Source organism: Coccinella septempunctata, chromosome 8 (assembly GCF_907165205.1).
Source record: "Coccinella septempunctata chromosome 8, icCocSept1.1, whole genome shotgun sequence".
NCBI classification, from domain to species: Eukaryota; Metazoa; Arthropoda; class Insecta; order Coleoptera; family Coccinellidae; genus Coccinella; species Coccinella septempunctata.
The window spans coordinates 24,949,631-24,971,309 of NC_058196.1; the positions used below are offsets into that span (position 1 = coordinate 24,949,631).

A 21,679-nucleotide genomic window follows, 5' to 3' on the forward strand; every position below is an offset into this window, starting at 1 on the left:
ATTTGAAGATCATCCCGTTCCTCTGATGAACTTACACGATCCCAATTCCAGGATAATGTCTCCCTAATGTGGACGTAACGGTTTCCTCAACTATATCGATTAAATGATCGGACTAGAGAGTGTGCAATTTAGAAATCCATCTCTGATCCCCCGCAACCTGAGGTGACGCTGGCGACGTTGCGGTGGGTGATTAGGCGGGGAGCAACATCTTCGAATGCGTATATTCACCCCGTCTAGATGAGGTCGCGATTATATTTCTAATCGAATCCGGACTGAGACGTCGGGGCCGAAGAATATGATTGGTAAATTGGCGAACTGTCAAACGCATCCCGACAAAACGGTCCGAAATATTCGTTCTTTCCTGAGAAGAACATGTTTACCCGTTTGAATCGACTGAATGGAGTCGACTTTTTGCCCCAGCGCTGGGGTCTTGGGAAATTATTTTTTTCCACATCTGGTATGATTTATAGGCGCTCATTCAAGATGATTCTTGCAATTCAATATACCTACTTGCTCGGCGATAGCCAACATCAAATGCAACGTTGGGATAAAGTATGCAGCTATGGGAGACTAGCTTTGCCCTGTAGCCTCTCAGGATAAATAACTCTCTTCATTCATCTTTTCTTTTCTTATTTAACTTTTCACTTTACTTTATTCCACTTCTTTCTCTAGTCTTCTCTACCTTCCTTATTTATTCCACTCCACCCACAACTTCCAACTCCACTTCACTGGGATAAGGTATGGAGAAGTCTCCACTCTTTATTTATTTTTGAACATGAGCATTGCTCAGTACATTAAACGGTACAACCCTTTTGAAAATAAAAATTGAACAATAATAAAATAAGCATATATCTGTAAATCACAAACAAAACAATGAACTTTACAAAAATGGCAACAATATTCTAGCTTAGCGAGTAACACCTCACATCTAAACAGTCAAGTGAGGTCCCAAACAAGTTCAAAACAGAAGACATAATATTTAAACGCTTTCATCTATTTTATACCTCTTTTTGTCACAAAAATTGGTTGCCTTTCATCCCAGTTCAGAGCTAGCAATGTAATTTGGCAAAATTTTCGTTTATTCTGAAATACATTCTTCATTGAAGATGATCGACTCATTCCGTGATAACACTCACTATATCCAGAGGAGAAATCTTCATTTCAAAAGAAACCATGATTGTTATGACAGAATGCTTTCCATCAAAATAAGTTATAAATCAATCATTTGCGCCAATGAAGAAAACTAAACAGAAAATCAAATTATTCGATGTCGTCTTGAAATAATGAGATATTTTGTCTTGATAACACATGTACTTAACCCTATATGTCTCTGCAACATTACGAACAACATGGCAACAGGCCCAACAGAGTGTGATTTTCAACTTTAGTTGGGGCAAAAACCGTGGTGTTTTTCCAAGAAAACGCTTCTGATTTTATTGGCTGCAAGGTTGACATGCTGTGTGGTTTATCACAGCATGAAATTGGTACCAAGACAATACCAAGCGTTAGTTGGAAATCCAATCAGCGACTGAGTGGATAGCATTATCAGCAATGTGTAAAAATTACTGGTTTGCGCCTGCTGACTCATTACTTCTTTTACCTCCATTTCTTTTATATCGCTTCATATCTTCCTGAGCAAAGTTCAGCACAAGTAGTTTAGTTGATTTATCCAATAATATTTATTGTGATATCTTCTACCCAGTTTTGTATACCTACCTACTCTATATGTGTGTCTCTGTAAATCATCGATCTTTTATAACATTATTATCTCAATCTATTCACCAGATGAATTTTTTTCAGTACTACCATAATTCTCACAACGTTCTCAGTGAGAGTACTCCCAGCGTTACTTACTCAACCGTTGGACAACATGAACTGCACCTCTTGTGACGTCACGCCAGAAACCAACTTCCATCTCCTGTTTCAACTCAGGCTATGGTTCTTCCTGGTTCTCCAACACATCGTGTTTTACACTCTTGTTCACCCTCACCAAGCTCGCTCAGAATTTCTTAAAATATTGTATATATTTTATTGTACATACTAGGTAATGTCAGTCGTGGAAATTTTGTTAGGCAATCATGAGCTCTCTGTAGTATATAGTTTTTCCAATCCGAATATGATGTTGAGTAATTGTTGAATCATCCGTAATGTAATCATTGTTTTAGTATTTATATACACGGAGTGAATGAGTCCTATTAACTTCTCTGTGTTTTCAAACAATCAAATTGATATTAAAATTCCGTGTTTGAGTGGAGGGACACATAAAATTAAATACCTAATAATAATAAATATCCATTATGTTCAGCACTCTATACTGATTTTCGCCAAGTTCTCATCAGGAACTGTTGATTGTTGAACAAACATGTCTAGATATAGTAGGTAATTTTTTGTTCATATTTGACTGTGATATCGTTATTTAGTTAATTTAAGATATGAGTCTAGAAAATGGCGCATGTATATGAGAATCCTCCTATATTATTGACTAAAAAGAATTAGTTTGTTTCAAACAATTCATGTAAATAAATATAATATTAAATCAAGACAAACCTGATTTCCTCCGTAAAGAAAATAAGGAGTTGTTTCAATCAAAAATTCTTCTAACTGAGTTATCAAGAATTATGGCAGCCCGCAGAAAAATTTTGGGGGAGTTAACAGAAAAATACATTTTAGAGGTCCTATAATTGTTCAATTAAATCTTGGTCCATTATCAATAGGATATTTTAATTACATATCGAAATGTATCCATATGTAAGTATATGGCGATTATTTTAGGTTATCTGTGTATTTTTACTTCTGTTTATTTGTGTTCGTAATTTCTCTACTGAGTCGATTATATTCTACTTCATACTTCAATGGTCGAATGGTTTAAATATGTTCATTTGTCCCTTAGTTTGTGTGTTCTTGAAGAACTATTTCTCAAGCGACTTATGATCACAAAAGACGATAAAATGTTTATTTTCTTGTTTATCGTCCCTCAGGGGAATACAAACGGTCATTTGTTGTTGTAAGCGGTTGCGACCGACAATTCTGATAATAGGTCCTCTAAAACGATACTGATTTCTGCAGGCGACCATGAAATGAATAAGGAATTATTCATTATTATTTCTAACACACAAAACCATATTTCAACTGAAGAAGTGAACGTTTTTATGGTCAATCATCTTTCGCTATAAGTAAAATTCCTGTATTTTTATAATTACCCAGTCGTTTTGTACATAATCCAAACAATACATATTTAATGTTCAGTCATCAACTACCTGCTATGAAGCTATCTGAACGTGCAAAACATCATTACTCTAGAAATGATAAGTAGAGGTTTCTTTCCAATTGAAATTGGCGAGTTGTACAGTCGAAAAAATTAAACGTTATATAAAATTTAGATTCCTATTTTTCTCAGTAGTAGATGAATACTGTTCGAATTGATGTAAAATTGAGTTTTATCATCATAATATGCAAGTTTTTTGTAAACATTTTTTTTCTCATGAACATCTTGTTGTTTCGAATAAAATGATCGAAAAAGATTGATTTTTTATTCGCGTGTTTCGTATCCTCGTTTGTTGTCGTTTGTTTTTGTGAATAAAGGTGTTCCAATTACTATTTATATTATAAAATAAGTTTCAGACTAAGTAATTTCTTCTTTCTTTGCTGGAAATTATTCCGACCCTACTAGTTTTTTCCAAAACAAATATTTCAAGTGGACGAAAGAATCAATATGTAAATTCATAATTTCAGTTGATACTTACTTGATTTAGATTTAATCACTTATCAGCATAAGATAAATATAAGGGAATGCCTAAAGCAGTTCTATCTTCTTCATGCGTCAAATCCCTCTGTTTAAGGGCAGTTTTATCTTATGAATGGAGAGAACTTGAGATTTCAGGCGCTGTTGCCAATTTGTGAACACGAAACAAATCTTCATAAAAAAATACAAAACACTATATGTATTTGAGAAAGCAACCTGTGTAGTTTTTGTCGAATCTGAAAAAATAAGAGATGATACACAAAATCATTGACATTCAACTCACATTTTCAGTAATAACCCAAGTTGAGAAAAATTCCACATTGTCATTAGGTTTCTTCATCCAACTGTTAATTTTATTCATACGAACAGAAAATAGATCAAATTGATAAGTGTTCTTGAAGATTTATAAAAAGGACCAATTTTTTATAGATGAGATATTGAAATTCGGTTCGTGAAGGAAACACTACAGATTTACTAATCCAGTATTTATTAGGCTGGAAATGTTCAACCACAACATAGCAGGCCAAACAGTAAATAATTAATAAGTAATATTTACAGAAATAGACAATTTCAGCTGACGCACTCGCTTCTATCAAGTGACCAACAGCTTTAACACTGGATTATAATGAGATATTGTATTGGTAGAGCCATAATTTTCCACAAAAAAGCTCTAATAATACAATATACAAAGTTATACTAATACTACTATCCATATCTGTAACACAGAACAGGTACCTATCAAAATATATACAATAAAAAAGTAATTCATCAGTGTATATATATCATAATATGAAAGACGATTTATTCCATGTATGTAAGATTCCTTGGAAACTAAGAAGGAAATATTCATCAGAAAATGGATACACTCTGGCAGCGGCTATGCTTTCTGCTGCTGCCATTTGGATTTACCAAAATTATAACTTTGATGTGGTATTCACAAATATTTTTGGTTAAAAACTGGAGTTTTTGAAGTAAGTATTGGAAAATTAAAAAAGCTCCTGTTCAAAGTGAAATTTCTTTAATTTTCCAATCAGAACACTTGTTTCCTTTCGAGATAGGTATGCTTTATTCTTCTGAGTGAGATGAACATTTCCTACTGAAAATAATAGATTGATAGAGATCCTGTGATGTTTCACTGAATATTGTGACAAAAATCATCTCGAAATTCCAGAAGCTATGAAACATTGTATTTGAAGTTTCATGAAACTGACATGAATTCTGGATGAACTGAATTACTTAGTGCTTTGTCAAGTTCCACAGAAATCTGATAATAAATAAGCAATATATCTATCGAAACTGAAGAATTTATAAACAATAAATACATATACAAAAATATAATATACATTCTTCATTGGAAATACTAACTATTATAAGCATAATTTGATTATTAATATACTTAAAATTCTAGAACAGAGTCTATGCGAATAAAACTATACAACTCAATATTCCTTATCTAAAACACTCAAAATATATCCATACCTATATTACAAAACTAGATTAATTTGAAACTGATTATTCGAGTTACCATAAAATAAATGGCAAGTAGATAAACGATAATAAGAATAAAATTGCTGTACAAGATATAAAAACAATATACAATAAATATAAAACTTTTTATTTTTGACTTGATTATCTTGAACTAACCATCGTCCTTTGTACAATTGCAAAATGCAGGGTGAAACTCAACTTTGTTGACATACATCTTCGATAAAAACTGAAAACTAATCTATCAGATATACTTATTGAACCTATATATTTCGTATAACACGATGAATGAAGTCCTCCAAAGTGAAAAAAGAAATATCACGACTGTTTTATCGAAATGCTTTGGGTACTGAAAGGGATTCGATTTGCCATCATGAAGATGGTACAGTATGCTTATCACAGTACCTAACATAATGTGTTGGTGAAAAACCGTGAGTTTATTGTCGTTCAATCTGTCTTTCCAAATCATTGACTAGAACATAAAGAATCACAATCTATTTATGAAGACATGCGTAGTTCAGAAAGGGGTAATTGTTAGCGATTAAAAACTTGATTTTTTCATCAATTAATTTTCTTCATTACTAATTACGTAAGTATGATATAAGTTATCCGGTCTCTGTTTGAATTGCAAGTAATTGCGATATGCAGAACTGGAACCTTAGTTTTATGTCATTTCATAAAAAGAATTTCGTAAAACTACCTTGCTGAAGGTAGATGACAAAAATACATTTTTTTAACGAACCAGCTGAAAATATTTAGATAATCTTCATTAAGGTAAAATATAATAGGAATACTGACTACTTTTATGTACAATGCGTTTGTACATAAATAGATTGGATAAACGAATATTGGCGTTTATTTTTAATAAAGCCTTAAGACCTACACTTGAAAAAGGCATTTGAAAAATATCTCCAATATAAATGTGACGATTATATATTTCTTTAGGAATCAATACCTTGTAGATACAGGTCTACCCATTACATATAATTCTATGTAAGAAGCATCATTAAAAAAATGTTGTCCATCTAGACCAATATTTGATTCTGAATCATCACCTTTTACCATTTCGATTGGTCCATGATTCTGACACCGCATAAAACCATCGGAGACTCACTTTTGGCTACTCCTTAACCTACCAATGAAGTTTTTCCTTGATGTTTCCTTTTTTGGATAAGTTGGTTTCAATGAGCCGGTGGAGGAATTCTTTTCTTTCGCCAATTCTTTATCCAGCTCTGACATGGCTTCTTGGATCGCATTCTCAAGTTGAGAATTCAGTTTGCGGCTTCTAGGGGGAGAAAACATTCATTTAAATATATAAATATTTCAACACAATTTTTTCGATTCTTGTGGAATGGCGGTTATTGCTGATAATAGTATTGGTAAAATGTATTATTGCAATATTCATTTCGTTATTCCTTCGATCAATCCATCTTGTACCTAATATGTTTAGAATATCAAGCAACTTGTTAATTTTCATACAGTTCAACTGAATTGATGAAATAAAACGAAACTCTACTACATAGAATTTTTTCGGATATAGAGTTACCTTTGCTGAAATGATGATCTAAGATTGCATGAAAAATCATTTTCGAATGTTACAATAGGAGACGAAAACTTTTTTTAAGGTGGCAAAACAGAAGAGGAGTTGTTTCAGTTAGGCCAAAATTTCTCCGTGAAAATTTTGTGTATGATAAAGAGATAAAGTTCATATGAATCTACGCAAAAGTGATATATGATTGCATATATAGACTTGTGCAGTTTTCATACAAATATATCATTGTTAGGATCTGCATTAATGATGGCCTTTTAGGGTTTTCATCAGCATTGTTTTCTTGCATTATTGTATATTTATTGCATATTGTCTTAAATCATACCATTTCACCTGTTCAAAATCTATCGAAAGTATTGAAGAAAATAAACTATATTTTTTATTGGAAGTAACACAAGTAAAAAAGTAAAAAATTCAATATAGACAATTACCATTTTAATTTCAAGAAGCAATTTGCAGAAGTCAATGCATATCAAAACCACGCAAATATTTTTTATTGAAATAAGTTTATTTTTACGGCATTAAATAAAAGTTGAGAAACATCTATGTAAATATAAAACTACTTCAAGACACAAAATACAGGTATTTATGCTATTTAGCACCTAGAATACCATCTAAATTAATCCATAAAAGGGCACAGTACAAAAAACATCTAATCTATCTAGCAGAAAATAATAGAATGAATAACATTAGTAATTAAAATTTGGGCAGTGTTATGATGTGGCTGAAATTTTTGGTTTTTATAAACTCACGTTCTCAAATTTTTTCGAGCTCGGTGATGCGCCTCTAATCCTTCAGAAAGCGACTGGAGAGAAGATTTTTGTACAATGGTAGTTGATTTTTCATTACCAAACCATTTAACTGTAGCTCGGTCATCTTCAAAGCTGATAATTTTCCCGGGCCAAGAGGGGTTATTCTTAGATGGGCCCCACACTAAATCTCCTATCATAAAATTGGTTTCCCTTTCTTTTTCAACTTTCTGATCAGACTCTGAGAATGAAAACAATTTCGCTTTACAATTGTGACGACAGTTAGGACAAAAGGTAGCGCCTGTTCAGAAGGAAATGAGATGATGGAGATGTTGGAAAAAGCCTCTAACGGAAAAAAGTTCACCCTCCTCTGTCCGTGTTTTTTATGTACAAGTATCGTTGTTTTAGTAAGCCACACCGTTCTTTTTTCGTCGATAATTTCATATGGTTCAGCCGAAAGTTATGCCCTTGATAGACATCTACATAGTTCAATAACTACAGAAAATACTAACACCAAAATTGTTACAAAAATAAGCTACAAAAAACAACACTTCACAATAAGTACCAAAACCCAAACTAATTGTATACTGTTATAAGCAAACTATGAAAGAAACACGTAAATTTCAATATAGGAGAAAGTTATGTAAGCAAGATTTACTTATTAACATTTCCACATACATTCTCGATTATTGAAGCACAACAAAGCATGCAGGATGATCGGGTTATCTAACGTATTACAGAAGAAAATGATGCGTGAAACAGAAAATGAATAGATGAGTCAAGTAGCGATAAATATGAAGTCAACCTGACTCACCTTCTTCTTCAAAATGCAGCTGCCTTGTCTCCATGACTAGTAAGGTATCACTGCTCTTGCGCTTCTCAGAATGCCTCGAACTAACAACTGATTCGTCTGCTTTCATCTGGTCTGCCACAAAATGTACCCCTGCCACCATTGTTGAGGATTCAGCGTATGCAAAATGGGTCGGGTTATTCTTCTTCGTCAGGTAATGAATCTGGTCATTGGTTACTTCCGCGTAGTCATGCTTTTGACCTGTCATCACCTGGGTTCTGAAGCATTCGTTGTCTGAGCTTTGTGGGTTGAAATCTGCTGAATCTGGTTCGCTGCTGGATATACAGTGAACCATTGCCTGTGGAAAATAGCTTTGCATTAGCGGATAGTCTTTTTTTCGACTCCATTTCTTTTTGATGTTAAGGAGGAGGAAATTGATTATAAATTGAGTTGAAAGAGGAAACTACTGTGAGAATCAACGGTACTTACCATAGATTGGTGTCTTCCTTGGATGGTAACATCGTTGAAACTAGCAGAGCAATTGGAAGGTGCAGGGGAAAGGCCGTCATCAGTACTGCCAGAATGAGTGGTGGTATCTACAGTAGGTGGACTCTGTCCCCCTAAAGCTAGAGGGCTATGAGTCGTCGTATCTGGCGGGCTTCCAGCAGAAACTGTTGAGGTTTGACAGAATGTGTTGGTAGTTACAGCTTGAGACTGATTTGTAGCAGTTTGGGTAGACACAGAATTCCTTAGACCACTCTGAGGGCATTCTTTAATCAAAACGGGATGCATCTGTTGCTTATTATCGTTTGAGCTTATCAGAAAGTTATGATCTACGTTCAAAGTTGTGGTTCTCTGCATATTCTGCTGGTTTTGTTGGGGCTGATTATTAGAAACCATGGTTGTTTGTTGCTGTACTATCGTGGTATTTTGCTGAACATACGTGGTGTTCTGATTGGAATTCGAACCGGATATGTTACCTCCAGGGTTACACGGTACCATAAGAGTCTGACCCATCTGATTACACTGGATGTATTCTTGTTGAGGAGCTTGTTGAGAACGCATCTGTTGTGCTGGACTGCTGAATGTGACCTGCTGCGAAGGACTAACACTAGCAACAAGGGGACTCAACTGGCCACTGAACTGTGCACCGTTCACCACGAATTGTCCACCATTCGGCGACAAAAATTGCGCACCAGGACTATGCTGCTGCTGAATGATCTTTCCTTGCGTTGGATTCGGAGTCCGGATCACCATACCCGCAGGACCAGCTGCTATGATATTTTGCGATCCATTGAACACACCGCTGTTCTGCACAGGTGTAAGGATATTCTGCCCGTTGACGTTCTGTAGCTGCAGCTGCATACCGATGTTGGAAGTATCTTGCAATAAAGTAGCTGTACCATCTGGATTCATCACCATACCACCAAGATTCGGAACAATGAATTGCTGTATTGTTGGGAAATTCTGCATAACCCCGGTACCACCGTTTATTAGATTGACTGGCTGCAAAAGATTGATTTGTTGCGTAGGTTGTGAATTGGTTATGAGCTGCTGCGTGCCTATATTAGCTTGCCCATTCATAACAATCTGCGCAGGACCTCCGTTCTTGCTGGGAACGATAGTTAAGGCTTGCATAACAGGGCCTGTTATGCTTTGAGGACTATGGGCCATCTGAATCTGCTGCGGAAAACTCTGTTGCTGCATCACCATACCTGAATTTTGCTGAGCGGCAATTTGCAGCATTCCAGCCACAGTTTGAGGTGGTAGTTTCCTCTTTTTGCCCTTCTTCTTACTTTCAGGAGACAACATACCTTGTCCGCGCCTAGCATCGTTCGTCTCTATTTGAACCTGTTGTTGTAAAACATTTCCGGTAACAATTTGTGGTATCTGCATATTTTGACCGACAGTCACTCCATCCATCGTCATGGTAACTCCAGGCTGAAGAACAAAGGGTGTTGGAAGCGCGTTCACGAGTACAGTTTGTTGTCCTAACATCTGTTGCGCAACTGCTGGTATCATTTGAGTTACCGCCGCAGTCACATTGGTAATCATTGGTGAGGCCGATATTGGAGGCATTGGTGAATGATTCGCTACTAGTTTCGGAGGTGGTGGAGGCATAACATTCGTCTGACAATTTCCTGTATTAGCCATGATGAGTTGTCCACCGGAAGAAACCAAAATGTGACCAGGAGGAAGCGTTGGTTTGACTATTGTAGGCGAAACCTGCGCATTTGAATGACTCATGGATGATGTATGCTGAGTTTGGGGAACCTGAATGCTACTAACTACACTTTGTACCATTTCTAAAGGTGATTTGGATACGTTCACTGTAACTGGTTGGTTCTGAATCACGTTTTGGCCTTGGATGGAAGAAGGTGGTGATGGATTATTGACACTTTGGGGACTATTGATGGATACTGTAGCTGTGTTAGCCCGGCCTGCCAGCACCGACGTGATTGTATTGCTTCCTACAGTCCTTCCACTAGCCATGGTGGTCACTATCCCTGATATGAATGGTCCTCTAGACGTCTGCATATCTTGCTGGTGAACACTGGTATTCACATAATATTCGGGTCTTGGTGGGGGGCCTGTGCTATACCCTTGTCCGTCCTTGATAGGATTCATCTGTATTTGTTGCATATTTGTATTGCCACTTGAAGAATACACAATGTAGTTCTGACCAGTTTGGGAATCCGAGATCCTTTGGACCATATAGGGCTGAGAATTTGGATTCTGTTGAGGGTGGTTCTGAGGATGATTCGGCTGTTGATGATGTTGATTTTGCATTTGTTGCTGATGGATATTGGGAACTTGAAACTGATTTTGAATCTGCTGGGTGGGAGTCGGGGGAGTTGGTGTGACAGGATGCTGATTTGGTGTGTAAGGACTGGGAGTATGAGGATTTGGAGTGTTAGGCGTGTTCGGATTAGGAGTCATGGAAGATGGTGTATGTGAATTAGGAGTAGGAGGCCCAGAATGAAGACCATCAATTGGAGAAACATTGCTGGTACTGACGGTTCCACCCTGAATAGGTCTACTATCCGGCGAGTTCTGGACGCTTTGTTTGTCCGAGAAGGTTGATGATGTTACATCTTCTATTCCTCCTGAAGAACTCGGGGTTCCAGGTTGGCTATTTGGTCTGGAATACTGTAGTATTTTCTGACCCTGATTATTAATTTGTTCCCTTATGATATACTGTTGACTGGCATTCATGCTATCTGCTATACATCCTTGGCACTGTACATATTGCTGTTGCTGCTGCTTCTGTTCATTCACATTCGCAACAGCACTACTGTCAGGTACACCCTGAGTAACGGTCTGGCCGAATTGTTGTTGCATAATATTCTGCATTTGTTGCGACTGTTGTTGACTTTTGATCGCATCTACATTCTGGTGAGGGGTTGGTTTTTGAGACATACTTTGATTTTGCTTCATCTGCATCATCACATTACTTGGTAAAGGCACCTCATTGTTTTGACTACTTGTAATTGATATTATGTTAGTGTTATGTGTTGGATGTACAGAAGAAGTTGGACTGTTGCAAGCATATCCTGCACAAGGATTGGCACCTGAAAATAAAATGAATGAATATCTATTTCTAAGTTTCAAGAAAAGTTTATCATTACCTGTCTGCCTGTTGATGGTGTTGTTCAGTAAAGCAGTTTGTTGCGCCAAGTACCCGCTGGGATCTTCCATGAAAGAAGGAACAGGATTACTCTGACTGGCTGGAGGTAGTTGATTCAAAATGACGCCTCTATCATTTTCACCAGGAATTTGCCTGATATCCACATTGGGACAAGGGGATTGTGTTGTTTGGCATTCCATGACGAAAGCACGATTTTTCGAAATCTTGCTGAGTTTCATTTTTTTCTTCTTCACTTCTTCCTGCCACATCATTGAGGATCCAGGGTGTTGGTGCAGAGGAGGCACTCTCTCGTAAACATTCGATAGCGGCATCTGTTGTTGCTGTTGTTGGTTCGACTGGCTGACTGGAGTAGGAATTCTATTTTGCCACTGCATTTTTTGATGGTTAGGATTCATCATCATTTGTTGTTGCATCATTTGACCTTGGTGGTTGAGAACCTGGGGTCTGAATCCATTCATCGCTGGATTATTTGGAGGTATGATAGGCCGCACAGATTTAGATGGATCGTACTGAGGCATTTGTGGATACATGGAGGGCTGGTTGTTGTAGAACTGTTGATGTCCGATTCTCTGCTGAACGTCCATTGGCCTTTGCTGGCTGTCCATTCCTACTGGCATAACCTGCATTGGTCGCCCAGGACCGCTCGGTTCATTCGGTTGACTATTTACATAAACCCTCTGCTGAGTTTGCGGATGGTTGTGTGCCATGAACTGGGCGGGTTTTTGACCTTGAAACACGCCCATATTGTTCTGACTGTGAATGACAGCATGTTGCTGGGGTGGAATTGATTTCTGCATGTTTATAATCTGACCATTCGGAGTCATCACATGCTGGTGATGCACATGAATATTGGGATTATCACTGGAAGGCTGCCGATGCTGGTTAGGAACTTGATCAGTTTGTTGTGATATGTTTGGAGGCATGGGTTGATGGGTTGAAGCGCTACTCTCTCCGTTATGTGGTCCATCGTTTGAATCTTGACCCGGATATCTGGGCAGATGCATGTTGTTTGGATATGCTTGAAGCCTGTTGTTCAGCTGCATCTGTTGTTGCTGATGCTGTTGTTGTTGATGTGATGCCCAAACCTGGAGAATAATATTTTTTAGAATTAGAGGTTGCAAAAAGTGAGTCTTGAATTTTCAACTTATGAAAGACAACATATGCTCACCTGTTGATTGACTTGTTGGTTCGTTGCGCCATCTTTGACGAAATTCTGTTGACCCATGCCGAGTTTCTCCCGCTGGGCCAATATTTGGGACACTGAAATTCCTCCACAATATGGCATGTCGATTCTTCTCTTTTTTCTCTTGACATTGTAATCTGAAATTGATAAAAATAATTAAAGACACAAATAATGTTATGTTAGCTCTCACACACTTTTTATGATGGAAATTTGATGTTTTCAGTGAGCAATAATAACGGTATAATCTGAAGAATAATCTTTTAAGACACTGTCATAAGAAGATGTAACCATGAAATATGTTGCTTTGTGAAAATTGTTGATGTGATACAACAAAGTTTCAATAATGAAAAATTGAAATAATACATGATTTAGCAAATACATCATCCCGTTTGATCAAAGGATATCATTGCAGGACTGAATGTCAGAGCTCCACCAGTTCTATTATTTTTTTCTTTGCCTAATATTGCAGGATTCAGCTGAATTGTTCGTCGCTGAAGAGTATAACGAACAGAGGAATAATATAGGATGCAGAATCTGGATAACATTCACAGACGTAAAATGCAGACAATCCAATTTTAAAACAAATTGAATTACCTCGTTCTCGACGTTATATGGTCGGTACGCTGAAAATGTTCCCGCTGCATATATGGATTAATAAATTTCATTCCATTCTACATAGTTACACGTGAGGGCTCTTTCATTCGCGACGTTAGAGGGATTTTTATTTTATCCAGCTCTGTTATTACGAATGGCTTCTTCGGAATGACGATGGAAATAAAATTCAGCTCTGATGCAATTTGAGTATTACGTAGTTGGCTTCAGTTCACGTAATTGATGAGACAACCATGATATTTGGGTAAAGCAAGGCATATATTAATGTTCTTTTATCTTTTGAACGTCGTGTTCGAATTATATAAAATGTTCTCTTTTCTGTCTTTGAAGCGAATGAAATTTACAGAATACCTATACCAGAAGAAGTAGATTCAACACAGGTCGATTCACTAAGCCTTCTTCAACCTTTTCACCAAGATATACCTAATTAGTTTTTTACAGTAATAGTTCACTAATCGGTAGTTCCAATCATTCGTTGTTCCAGAGACAGTTAGCTCAAATGACCCATGGTTCCAATAACTATAGCAGTTTTCAAGAGAGTGATTTAAAAAATTAATTAACCGTAAGATATATCGAGAAAAAATGTTCAATAGACATTATTTATAAATTGTTATTCACCAGGAATACTACGAAACTGCATTGACATGCGAGAACTACCCGACAGACGTATTGAGATGCATCAGATATTACCGTATAGGATAATCAAGAACTGAGGGAAACCATAAAAAGCTGTTTCCATCGCCGTCTATATTGAGTATGATTATTATTATGGAGCATCTGCTACCTAAGGTAATGACGTTCAATTTGCACCATTAACCGAATGGTATATCCAAGGGACAGATCTGCCATTCGTCATCAAGTTCGATAATGATGCAAATTGCTCCATCAGCGAGTTTTTTGCTGTCTGTTGGGTGTCTGATGATCCAGTCGAAGAACTGATGATTGTGGAGATAGAAAGTTTTGACACAAAGCTAGGCATGATTTGAAGAAATCTTGTAACAACTCAAGATGGAATTGATCCTTTGGCAAGATGCACCAATATTAATACTAACTGCAAGAGTTAAAGCACCAGGTTCTGGCTCTCATGGGTGGTCACTGTTGGATAACGGCAATAAAATTGGTGATACGGTACAGTACGGCCCATATCTTGGGGAGTATGAAAAATTTGCTGCTTGTGATTGAGTTCCGGGGTCTTACGAAGAAAAAACCCTGTGCATGCCTATTCGTGGCTCGTAAAGTTTCATTGGATACTGCGTTTATGAATAATACATCGAATGTTCAAGGAGAAGTATACCGTCTACTTCTTCTGGTGATGAAGTTATTATTTATCACTTATTGGATGTCGAATGAGAGGTGTTGGGTGATTGAAAACTACAGAAATCATCTTGTGAAAGATATTTTCTCAAACCTCTTCTAGGGTACAAAAAATATCACGATGAGCAACACCATGAGTAGCAGATCGCTTCACATATTCGACCCATAATATCCGCTGACCGTCCACATAAACGTTTTCACTTTAAGGCTCATAAACAATACCAGAAATGAAATGTAGCCGCACGAAGTTATTATACCACGACCATCTAAGGGAACGTAGCCATCGTATCGATATATCGATTTTATTGGGCATTTATTGTGGAAAATACGGTTTGCTCCGTGTCTGCGAACATGTGAAGCAGCCAGAGAATAACGGTAGGAGTTTCAGCAGTACTTCGAGAAAATCGAAGTCGCTCTAGCGTTTCGAATTAAACGACCTTTTGTGTGAGCACGTGGGATGTGTTAAACATGACAGTAACCTCAGGAATGTGACGGTTCTCTGCCACTATAAATAATAATGATAGATAACTACATAGATATTCCGATGGGTTTTCCATATAGTTAGATAGGCGGATGTTATGACCATTCAGAATTGTGTAATATTGAATTAATTGTATTTCCAGGAAAGTTTATTCGAATTTTTCGAAGTGACATTGTCTGTCGCCACACGGGCAGATATAAGTGTCACCAAGAAATAACAAAGAAATGCGCAGAACACAACAAACCGATGATTCATAACTGAAAGGATGTCGCAAATACCCTAGAAGAAGATTTCGACTATTAGGATTAAATTCCGCAGTTTTGCAACGTTGTGTGAGAGCCTAGAAACGTTCCAGTTGATCATTCACAATCCTTCATACGACGAGTGAACAATTCGAAGAAATTGCGTTCATCTCCAAGAACAAGGCAAGAACCCTATCTAAACCGATTCCCAACTATTACATTACATAATTTGACCCGTAAAAAAGAAACCATAATAACACAGCTCGAGGCGAACGAGGCAACTCTAAAAATAAACATCCATCCACGTCAAATTTGAGTTGTATATATACCAGTCGTCTCTGTCTATTCTCATCGTTTTCTTGTTTGATTTATGGTAAACTTAGCCGGTCGTTGTTGCGAAAGTTTAATTTATGATAGAGAAGTGGAACACGCATTTTTTTCTCTTTTCTCATTGTGAAATTATTTTCGTCGGTTCTTTGTAATCGGAACCTATTGGGTTTTTTATGGAAGGGAAGGGAAATTGAGACGTTTTTCACGATGATTTAGAGGCTCCCAGTTGACATTTGTGGCGCGCAATGAGCTACGAACGTATCATAACTTCCCACGAATTGAGACAATGTATGCATGGCGGGCTATCGATTTTAGGGACTTAAAATAAGAACGCGGAGAAACTCTCACACTCATCGATTTTTAATTCGATGGTGTAACAACTTTATCACTGACCCCTGATTCGAATGTGGTTGGTGAGCTGCGGTAATCAAATGACAGCTGAAATAGTGAAGGAGTCAATGTGGAATTTACCACACAATTTTAATGAGACTTGGTGAAAACGTGAAGCTTGTGGAAGAAACGTAAAACAAAAGACCATGTGGTGGCAGGTCATTGTAACCCGTACCTACTGAATTTGAACCTCATGATGCGTCAGTAGGTTGATAGGGTTCTAGTAGATAGTAGATTTTAAAAGGTGTTGCGTTTGTACTGCGACCTCAAGATCTACTTTGCCCCAATAGAGCTGTTTTCGCTTTAGCTTGGCATCCATCAAGGAGGTTATTTCCTTGCTCATAAATGTTTTTCGCCCAAAGCACTTACTGTGTTAGCGAGCAGTGGCAGGGAATCCTGTCACCAGGTGATCTAGGGTTTCATCGTGCTCCCCACAGAATCTGCACTCGTCAGTTTTTGTTAGACCCATTCTGATGAAGTGCCCCCTAAGATGACAATGCCCTGTGAAGAATCATGTAAGAAGGTGAGGCATATTATTGTTAAGATCCAGATACTTCATAGATCTCGCAGTTCTCAAGGAACTTTCTGGAATGTTCCAGTTCTGGTCAGCTTTTCGGGAACTGCGACCATGTAGATCTTTCGTTCTCTACCTACTACTTCATAGGAAACAAGGAGTTCGTCAATGGTGTTGATAAAACCGACAACATCCTTAGGGGCTTTGGACGTTACCTCGTGAGTATCCAGGACTGGTTTCCCCAGATGAATGATTCTTAGGCCAGCTAGCTCTGGACAGTTGCATACCATGTGTTCAGCTGTTTCTGCTTCTGATCCACAGAGCCTGCAAATCTCATCTGCTGACTCACCCATACAGTGTGCACTGTTAGTACAAATATCATTTGTACCGACGGTGCCCTGTCAGCAGTCCCACCATCACCCAAAGCTCAGCTCGCGACAGGCAAGCTGTTTTATGGTGTAGGTCGGTGAAATCATGACGAATTTCTTTGACTGAGTAAGTCCAGGAGTGTTTCTCCAGAGGGTTAGTCTGTTGTTCAACTCCCATTGTTGGACCGCTGTTATAAGGCTTTATTCGGTATTCAGACTACAGGCAGTACAAGCAGATCAAAATCGTAAGCTAATGGGTCACATGACCTTAGAGATGACTCAATGTCAGGTTCAAAAGTTAAAAAAATAAAAACAATAGACCAGTACATCACATCCTTGACAAACAACAGAGAGAGAACAAGTCAGTACACCACTTATAGAACGAAGTTCACGAACACTATCGCACGAACAAACTCTCTCGAACAGCATCCATAGCCGCACCAGTAGCCCGAACACACAACCGGTACCCGCATTCGCGAGACCAGCTGAAGCTTTACCACTGAGATCTTGCAGTGGGACGAACTACACGAACCCTACGAGAACTGCGCCACACCACGCGGTTGAACTGCTTGTGTATGATGCAGCCACCCCTCAGAGCGGTATGGATTATGTCTCCAATATCCGCATTCGTAGCGCCAACCATCTTGATGATGTTCAGGTTTTCAGGGCACCATCCTCCCCTAGCACCCACAATGAGCGGAAGTACTTCGATAATTTTATCGGGGTATTGTTCTTCAACCTTCTCTAGGAAGGTGGGAGTGGAGTATATGGCTTTTTTAACTGCGTAAGCCATGCTCAAAGGCTCTGGGCACTCCCAGCTAACTGAAACGTCAGATATTATGACGTGCTGATCTTTAGTTAGAAGAAGGTCGGGTTTCAAAAGTTTTCCTTCCCTGTCCCTAATCATGGGCTCCCTCGTCACCTGCCAGCCGTTCCTCATCGCTATGTTTTCGAGGCGATAAGCAACGTAGTTGTGCCTGGTTATCCTCTCCCAGTGCATAAGACTACATATTGTTACTTTCCAAGCCCACAGAAATGCTCAGGTCCAGCAGGTATTAACCTTGATGCTCTTTTCACAAGTTCATCGGCTTTCTCGTTTCCTTCAACACCACAGTGCCCTGGTACCCATAGTAGAGTCACTTTGTTGTCTCTGGCCAGTTGCTTTATGGTATTACGGCACTTCCATGTCAGCAGAGATCTCTGGCAGTGTGATACCAGGGACCTCAGCGTGGTCTGGCCTTGTGTCTCTTTACAAAACTCATCTGCCGACTTTCCCATACGGTACAAATGAATTTGTACCGACAGTGCCCTGTCAGCAGTCTCACCATCAACCAAAGCTCAGCTTTAGCAGTTTTCTGGTGTAGGTCGATGAAATCATCACGAATTTCTTTGACTGAGTAAGTCCAGCAGTGTTTCTCCACAGGGTTAATCTGTTGTTCAACTCCCATTCTTGGACCGGTGCCTTATATTGGTATTTTTCAAGCTTACAGAAAGGCTCAGGTCCAGCAGATAATCACCTTGATGCTCTTTTTGCAAGTTCATCGGCTTTCTCATTTCCTTCAACACCACAAATCCCTGGTACTCATAGTAGAGTTACTTTATTTCTTCTGGTCAGTAGGTTTATGGTTAAACGGCACTGCCATGTCAGCAGAGATCTCTGGCAGTGTGATTCCAGGGACCTAAACGTGGCCTGGCTATCCGTAGTGATATAGATGAGCGTCCCTTTGACGTTCATTTTGAAAAACTCCTGAGCGCATACGTTAAACAGTCAGTGTCTCGGTCTGCAATAGAAAGTTCACTTCCCAGGACTTTAGAGATTCTCAGTTTAGGTGCATATACGCCAATGCCGGTACCCCTTTCTGATTTTGATCCATCAGTAAACCACATGAATGACCCTTCGTGCAAACGAAGCTATGACCGTTTCAAACGGCATTTAGAAATCGAAGATGCTTGGCATAACATCCAATGGTTTTGCCAAGAAGTTTGAGTTCAGTTAAGGCTCTCAACTCAACTCAACGTTAACTAAGGGATATTCTTATTATGTAGCAGGTAGTCTACTTGTCGATAGGTGGCGCACATATTTGAATATATCTCGATGGGGCCCCTCCATTGTAGATAGGAACTGCTAGAGTCAGTCTCACTGATGATCCTCTCAGCAATTTTCAAAATGGGTCGACCTCACCCAGGGACAAAGATCAGAAGAACGATTGTAATAGAAGAGGCTTCTCGCCACTTTCCCAAATTGATTTGAAACTCCAGAATTTCATCGTCATCCACAATACACGCCTCTCGGAGAACTTCGTACAAATATAACAAGCCACCATATAAGCGCAACAAGCCTATTGCCCCATCCAGCCAGTTCGATGCGTATCTTTATGGATTTAGGTTGATTTTTTGCGTTGTTCCCATCACTCCCCCCTCCGCGACATAGCGCGGCTCGGTCGAGATAACGCCCGGAATGAAATGCTTTATATTCCATTGCCAGACATAAAGCTGTCATAATAAAGATCTGCGACTATCCTAATGGTTCTTACGCCTTCGTGGTCGCGATTCGATTCCTCATCTCTTCCCCGTTTTTGCCCCGTAAATATATCACATTTTAATGGCCCCCGGCTCTGGTCGGTATCTCGATGAAAATATCGAATGAAATTTCAAGTCACGAAATCTGAGAGGCGATACGCGACGGCGGAATACTACGTCGTAAAATCTTCCAGATCAATTGAAGACTTATTATTACATGTTCATCTCGCGGAAAAAAGCCGGGGACTGGCGAAAATGTCCGTAATAAGAATTTCTGCCGATCCTGTCATGATAATCGGCCGGTCGTAAAAAGATAATGGGACCTATAGAAGGCTGGTTTCGCGGACGAAACAGTCGCGAACACTTTGTATGTATTCGACGGGACTGATTTAAGAGGCGATGTCATCCATAATTCAGGAAATTGCCGCACGGATTTCTATGGGGTGGAGTCGACAGGCAGACGAAGATTCATAAGTGAAATTCGGCGTTTTTTCTCCAGTTCTTGCGGAGATCCATGGACCAGCCTTCCATACGGACTGAATGGAATTATTCCGGAATATGAATCGCTCGCTGCACCAGAGGCAGCATAAGTGTGATTGGAAGAGATAAACTATGAGGCTGTGAGGTATTGTTTCATCTCACCCAACCTAACCTACTAAAAATCCAAGATAGAACCGCAAGGATTTGTCATCGAAGCCGCAAAATAGCAGAAAAAAATTGCAGACTCTCTGTTCTGGTGTTTATAGCTGTTGAACAGGGTTATTCAGGAGGTGTGCCTTGGAAGCACATCCTCCTGCCTTGCGACAGGTGGCGCACCGATCTGTATATCTCTGGGGGGAAATTAATCGCTTGATTTCTAGAGATGCTACCCAAACTACACAAATACGCCTCTTTTAGCTTGAATTAAGAACCAAAGTCAGTTGAAATGTAGAAATCATAACGCTGGAGATTTGAATCTGAGCTGGAATCAAATTTAATTTCAAGATTTTGTGCAGGGTATCCCATTTAGAGAACTTTGGAGGTACTGTTATCTTAAGAGATGGAATTTGCGATTTTCGTATGCTACTTTTTTATTAAAGTAAAATGACGCTTCTCCTGTGGCGTTTCCAGGAATTATTATGGAGGGGAGCATAATTTTATATTTGAAGTATTTGTGGATATAAAATAGGTTTATCTTTATCATTGTAGTATAAGCTATATGTTTAATAGAAAACTACTTTGAAACTTATTCTAATTTGAAGGGAGAAATAAAATCATTTCTCTTCATTTGAGAATTTCATCCATCTCGGCGCAACCGTTCGGTCTTGACGAACTTTTGACTGAACCAATCTTTTTCAGTATTTTTCGATGGTCAGCTTTCGAGTCATTTATATCTCAATAAAAGTTACCGCAGATGGAAATGTGATACATATTCTGAAAGAGTTGCTCTTCTAGTAATAAATCTGAGAATTTCATCCATCTCGGCGCAACCGTTCGGTCTTGACGAACTTTTGACTGAACCAATCTTTTTCAGTATTTTTCGATGGTCAGCTTTCGAGTCATTTATCTCTCAATAAAAGTTACCGCAGATGGAAATGTGATACATATTCTGAAAGAGTTGCTCTTCTAGTAATAAATCTGAGAATTTCATCCATCTCGGCGCAACCGTTCGGTCTTGACGAATTTTTAACTGAACCCATATTTTTTAGGATTTTTCGATGGTCAGCTTTCGAGTCGTTTATCTCTCAATAAAAGTACCCGTAGATGGAAATGTGATACATA

The 21,679-nt window shown here is 38.6% G+C and overlaps 2 protein-coding genes across 4 annotated transcripts in view; one reads left to right on the forward strand and one right to left on the reverse strand.

Annotated features, from left to right (window-relative positions):
• Nucleotides 1–3,455, forward strand: part of LOC123319447 (dopamine receptor 2) — a 150,311-nt gene extending 146,856 nt beyond the window's left edge. Inside the window, exon 4 of the mRNA XM_044906429.1 lies at nt 1,801–3,455. Coding sequence (XP_044762364.1) covers nt 1,801–1,890 — 90 coding nt within the window. The 3' untranslated portion in view covers nt 1,891–3,455. The remainder of the gene's footprint in view (nt 1–1,800) is intronic.
• A 757-nt stretch (nt 3,456–4,212) lies between these two features.
• LOC123318887 (methyl-CpG-binding domain protein 5-like) overlaps nt 4,213–21,679 on the reverse strand; it is a 171,688-nt gene continuing 154,221 nt past the window's right edge. For 2 of the 3 annotated variants that reach the window (XM_044905657.1, XM_044905660.1), the window contains 6 exons: nt 13,133–13,284; nt 11,945–13,049; nt 8,805–11,887; nt 8,340–8,673; nt 7,529–7,766; nt 4,213–6,512 (listed from right to left, as the gene is read on the reverse strand). In XM_044905657.1, coding sequence (XP_044761592.1) covers nt 6,338–6,512; nt 7,529–7,766; nt 8,340–8,673; nt 8,805–11,887; nt 11,945–13,049; nt 13,133–13,284 — 5,087 coding nt within the window. In that variant the 3' untranslated portion in view covers nt 4,213–6,337. The remainder of the gene's footprint in view (nt 6,513–7,528; nt 7,767–8,339; nt 8,674–8,804; nt 11,888–11,944; nt 13,050–13,132; nt 13,285–21,679) is intronic. The other variant, XM_044905659.1, reaches the window with a different exon arrangement.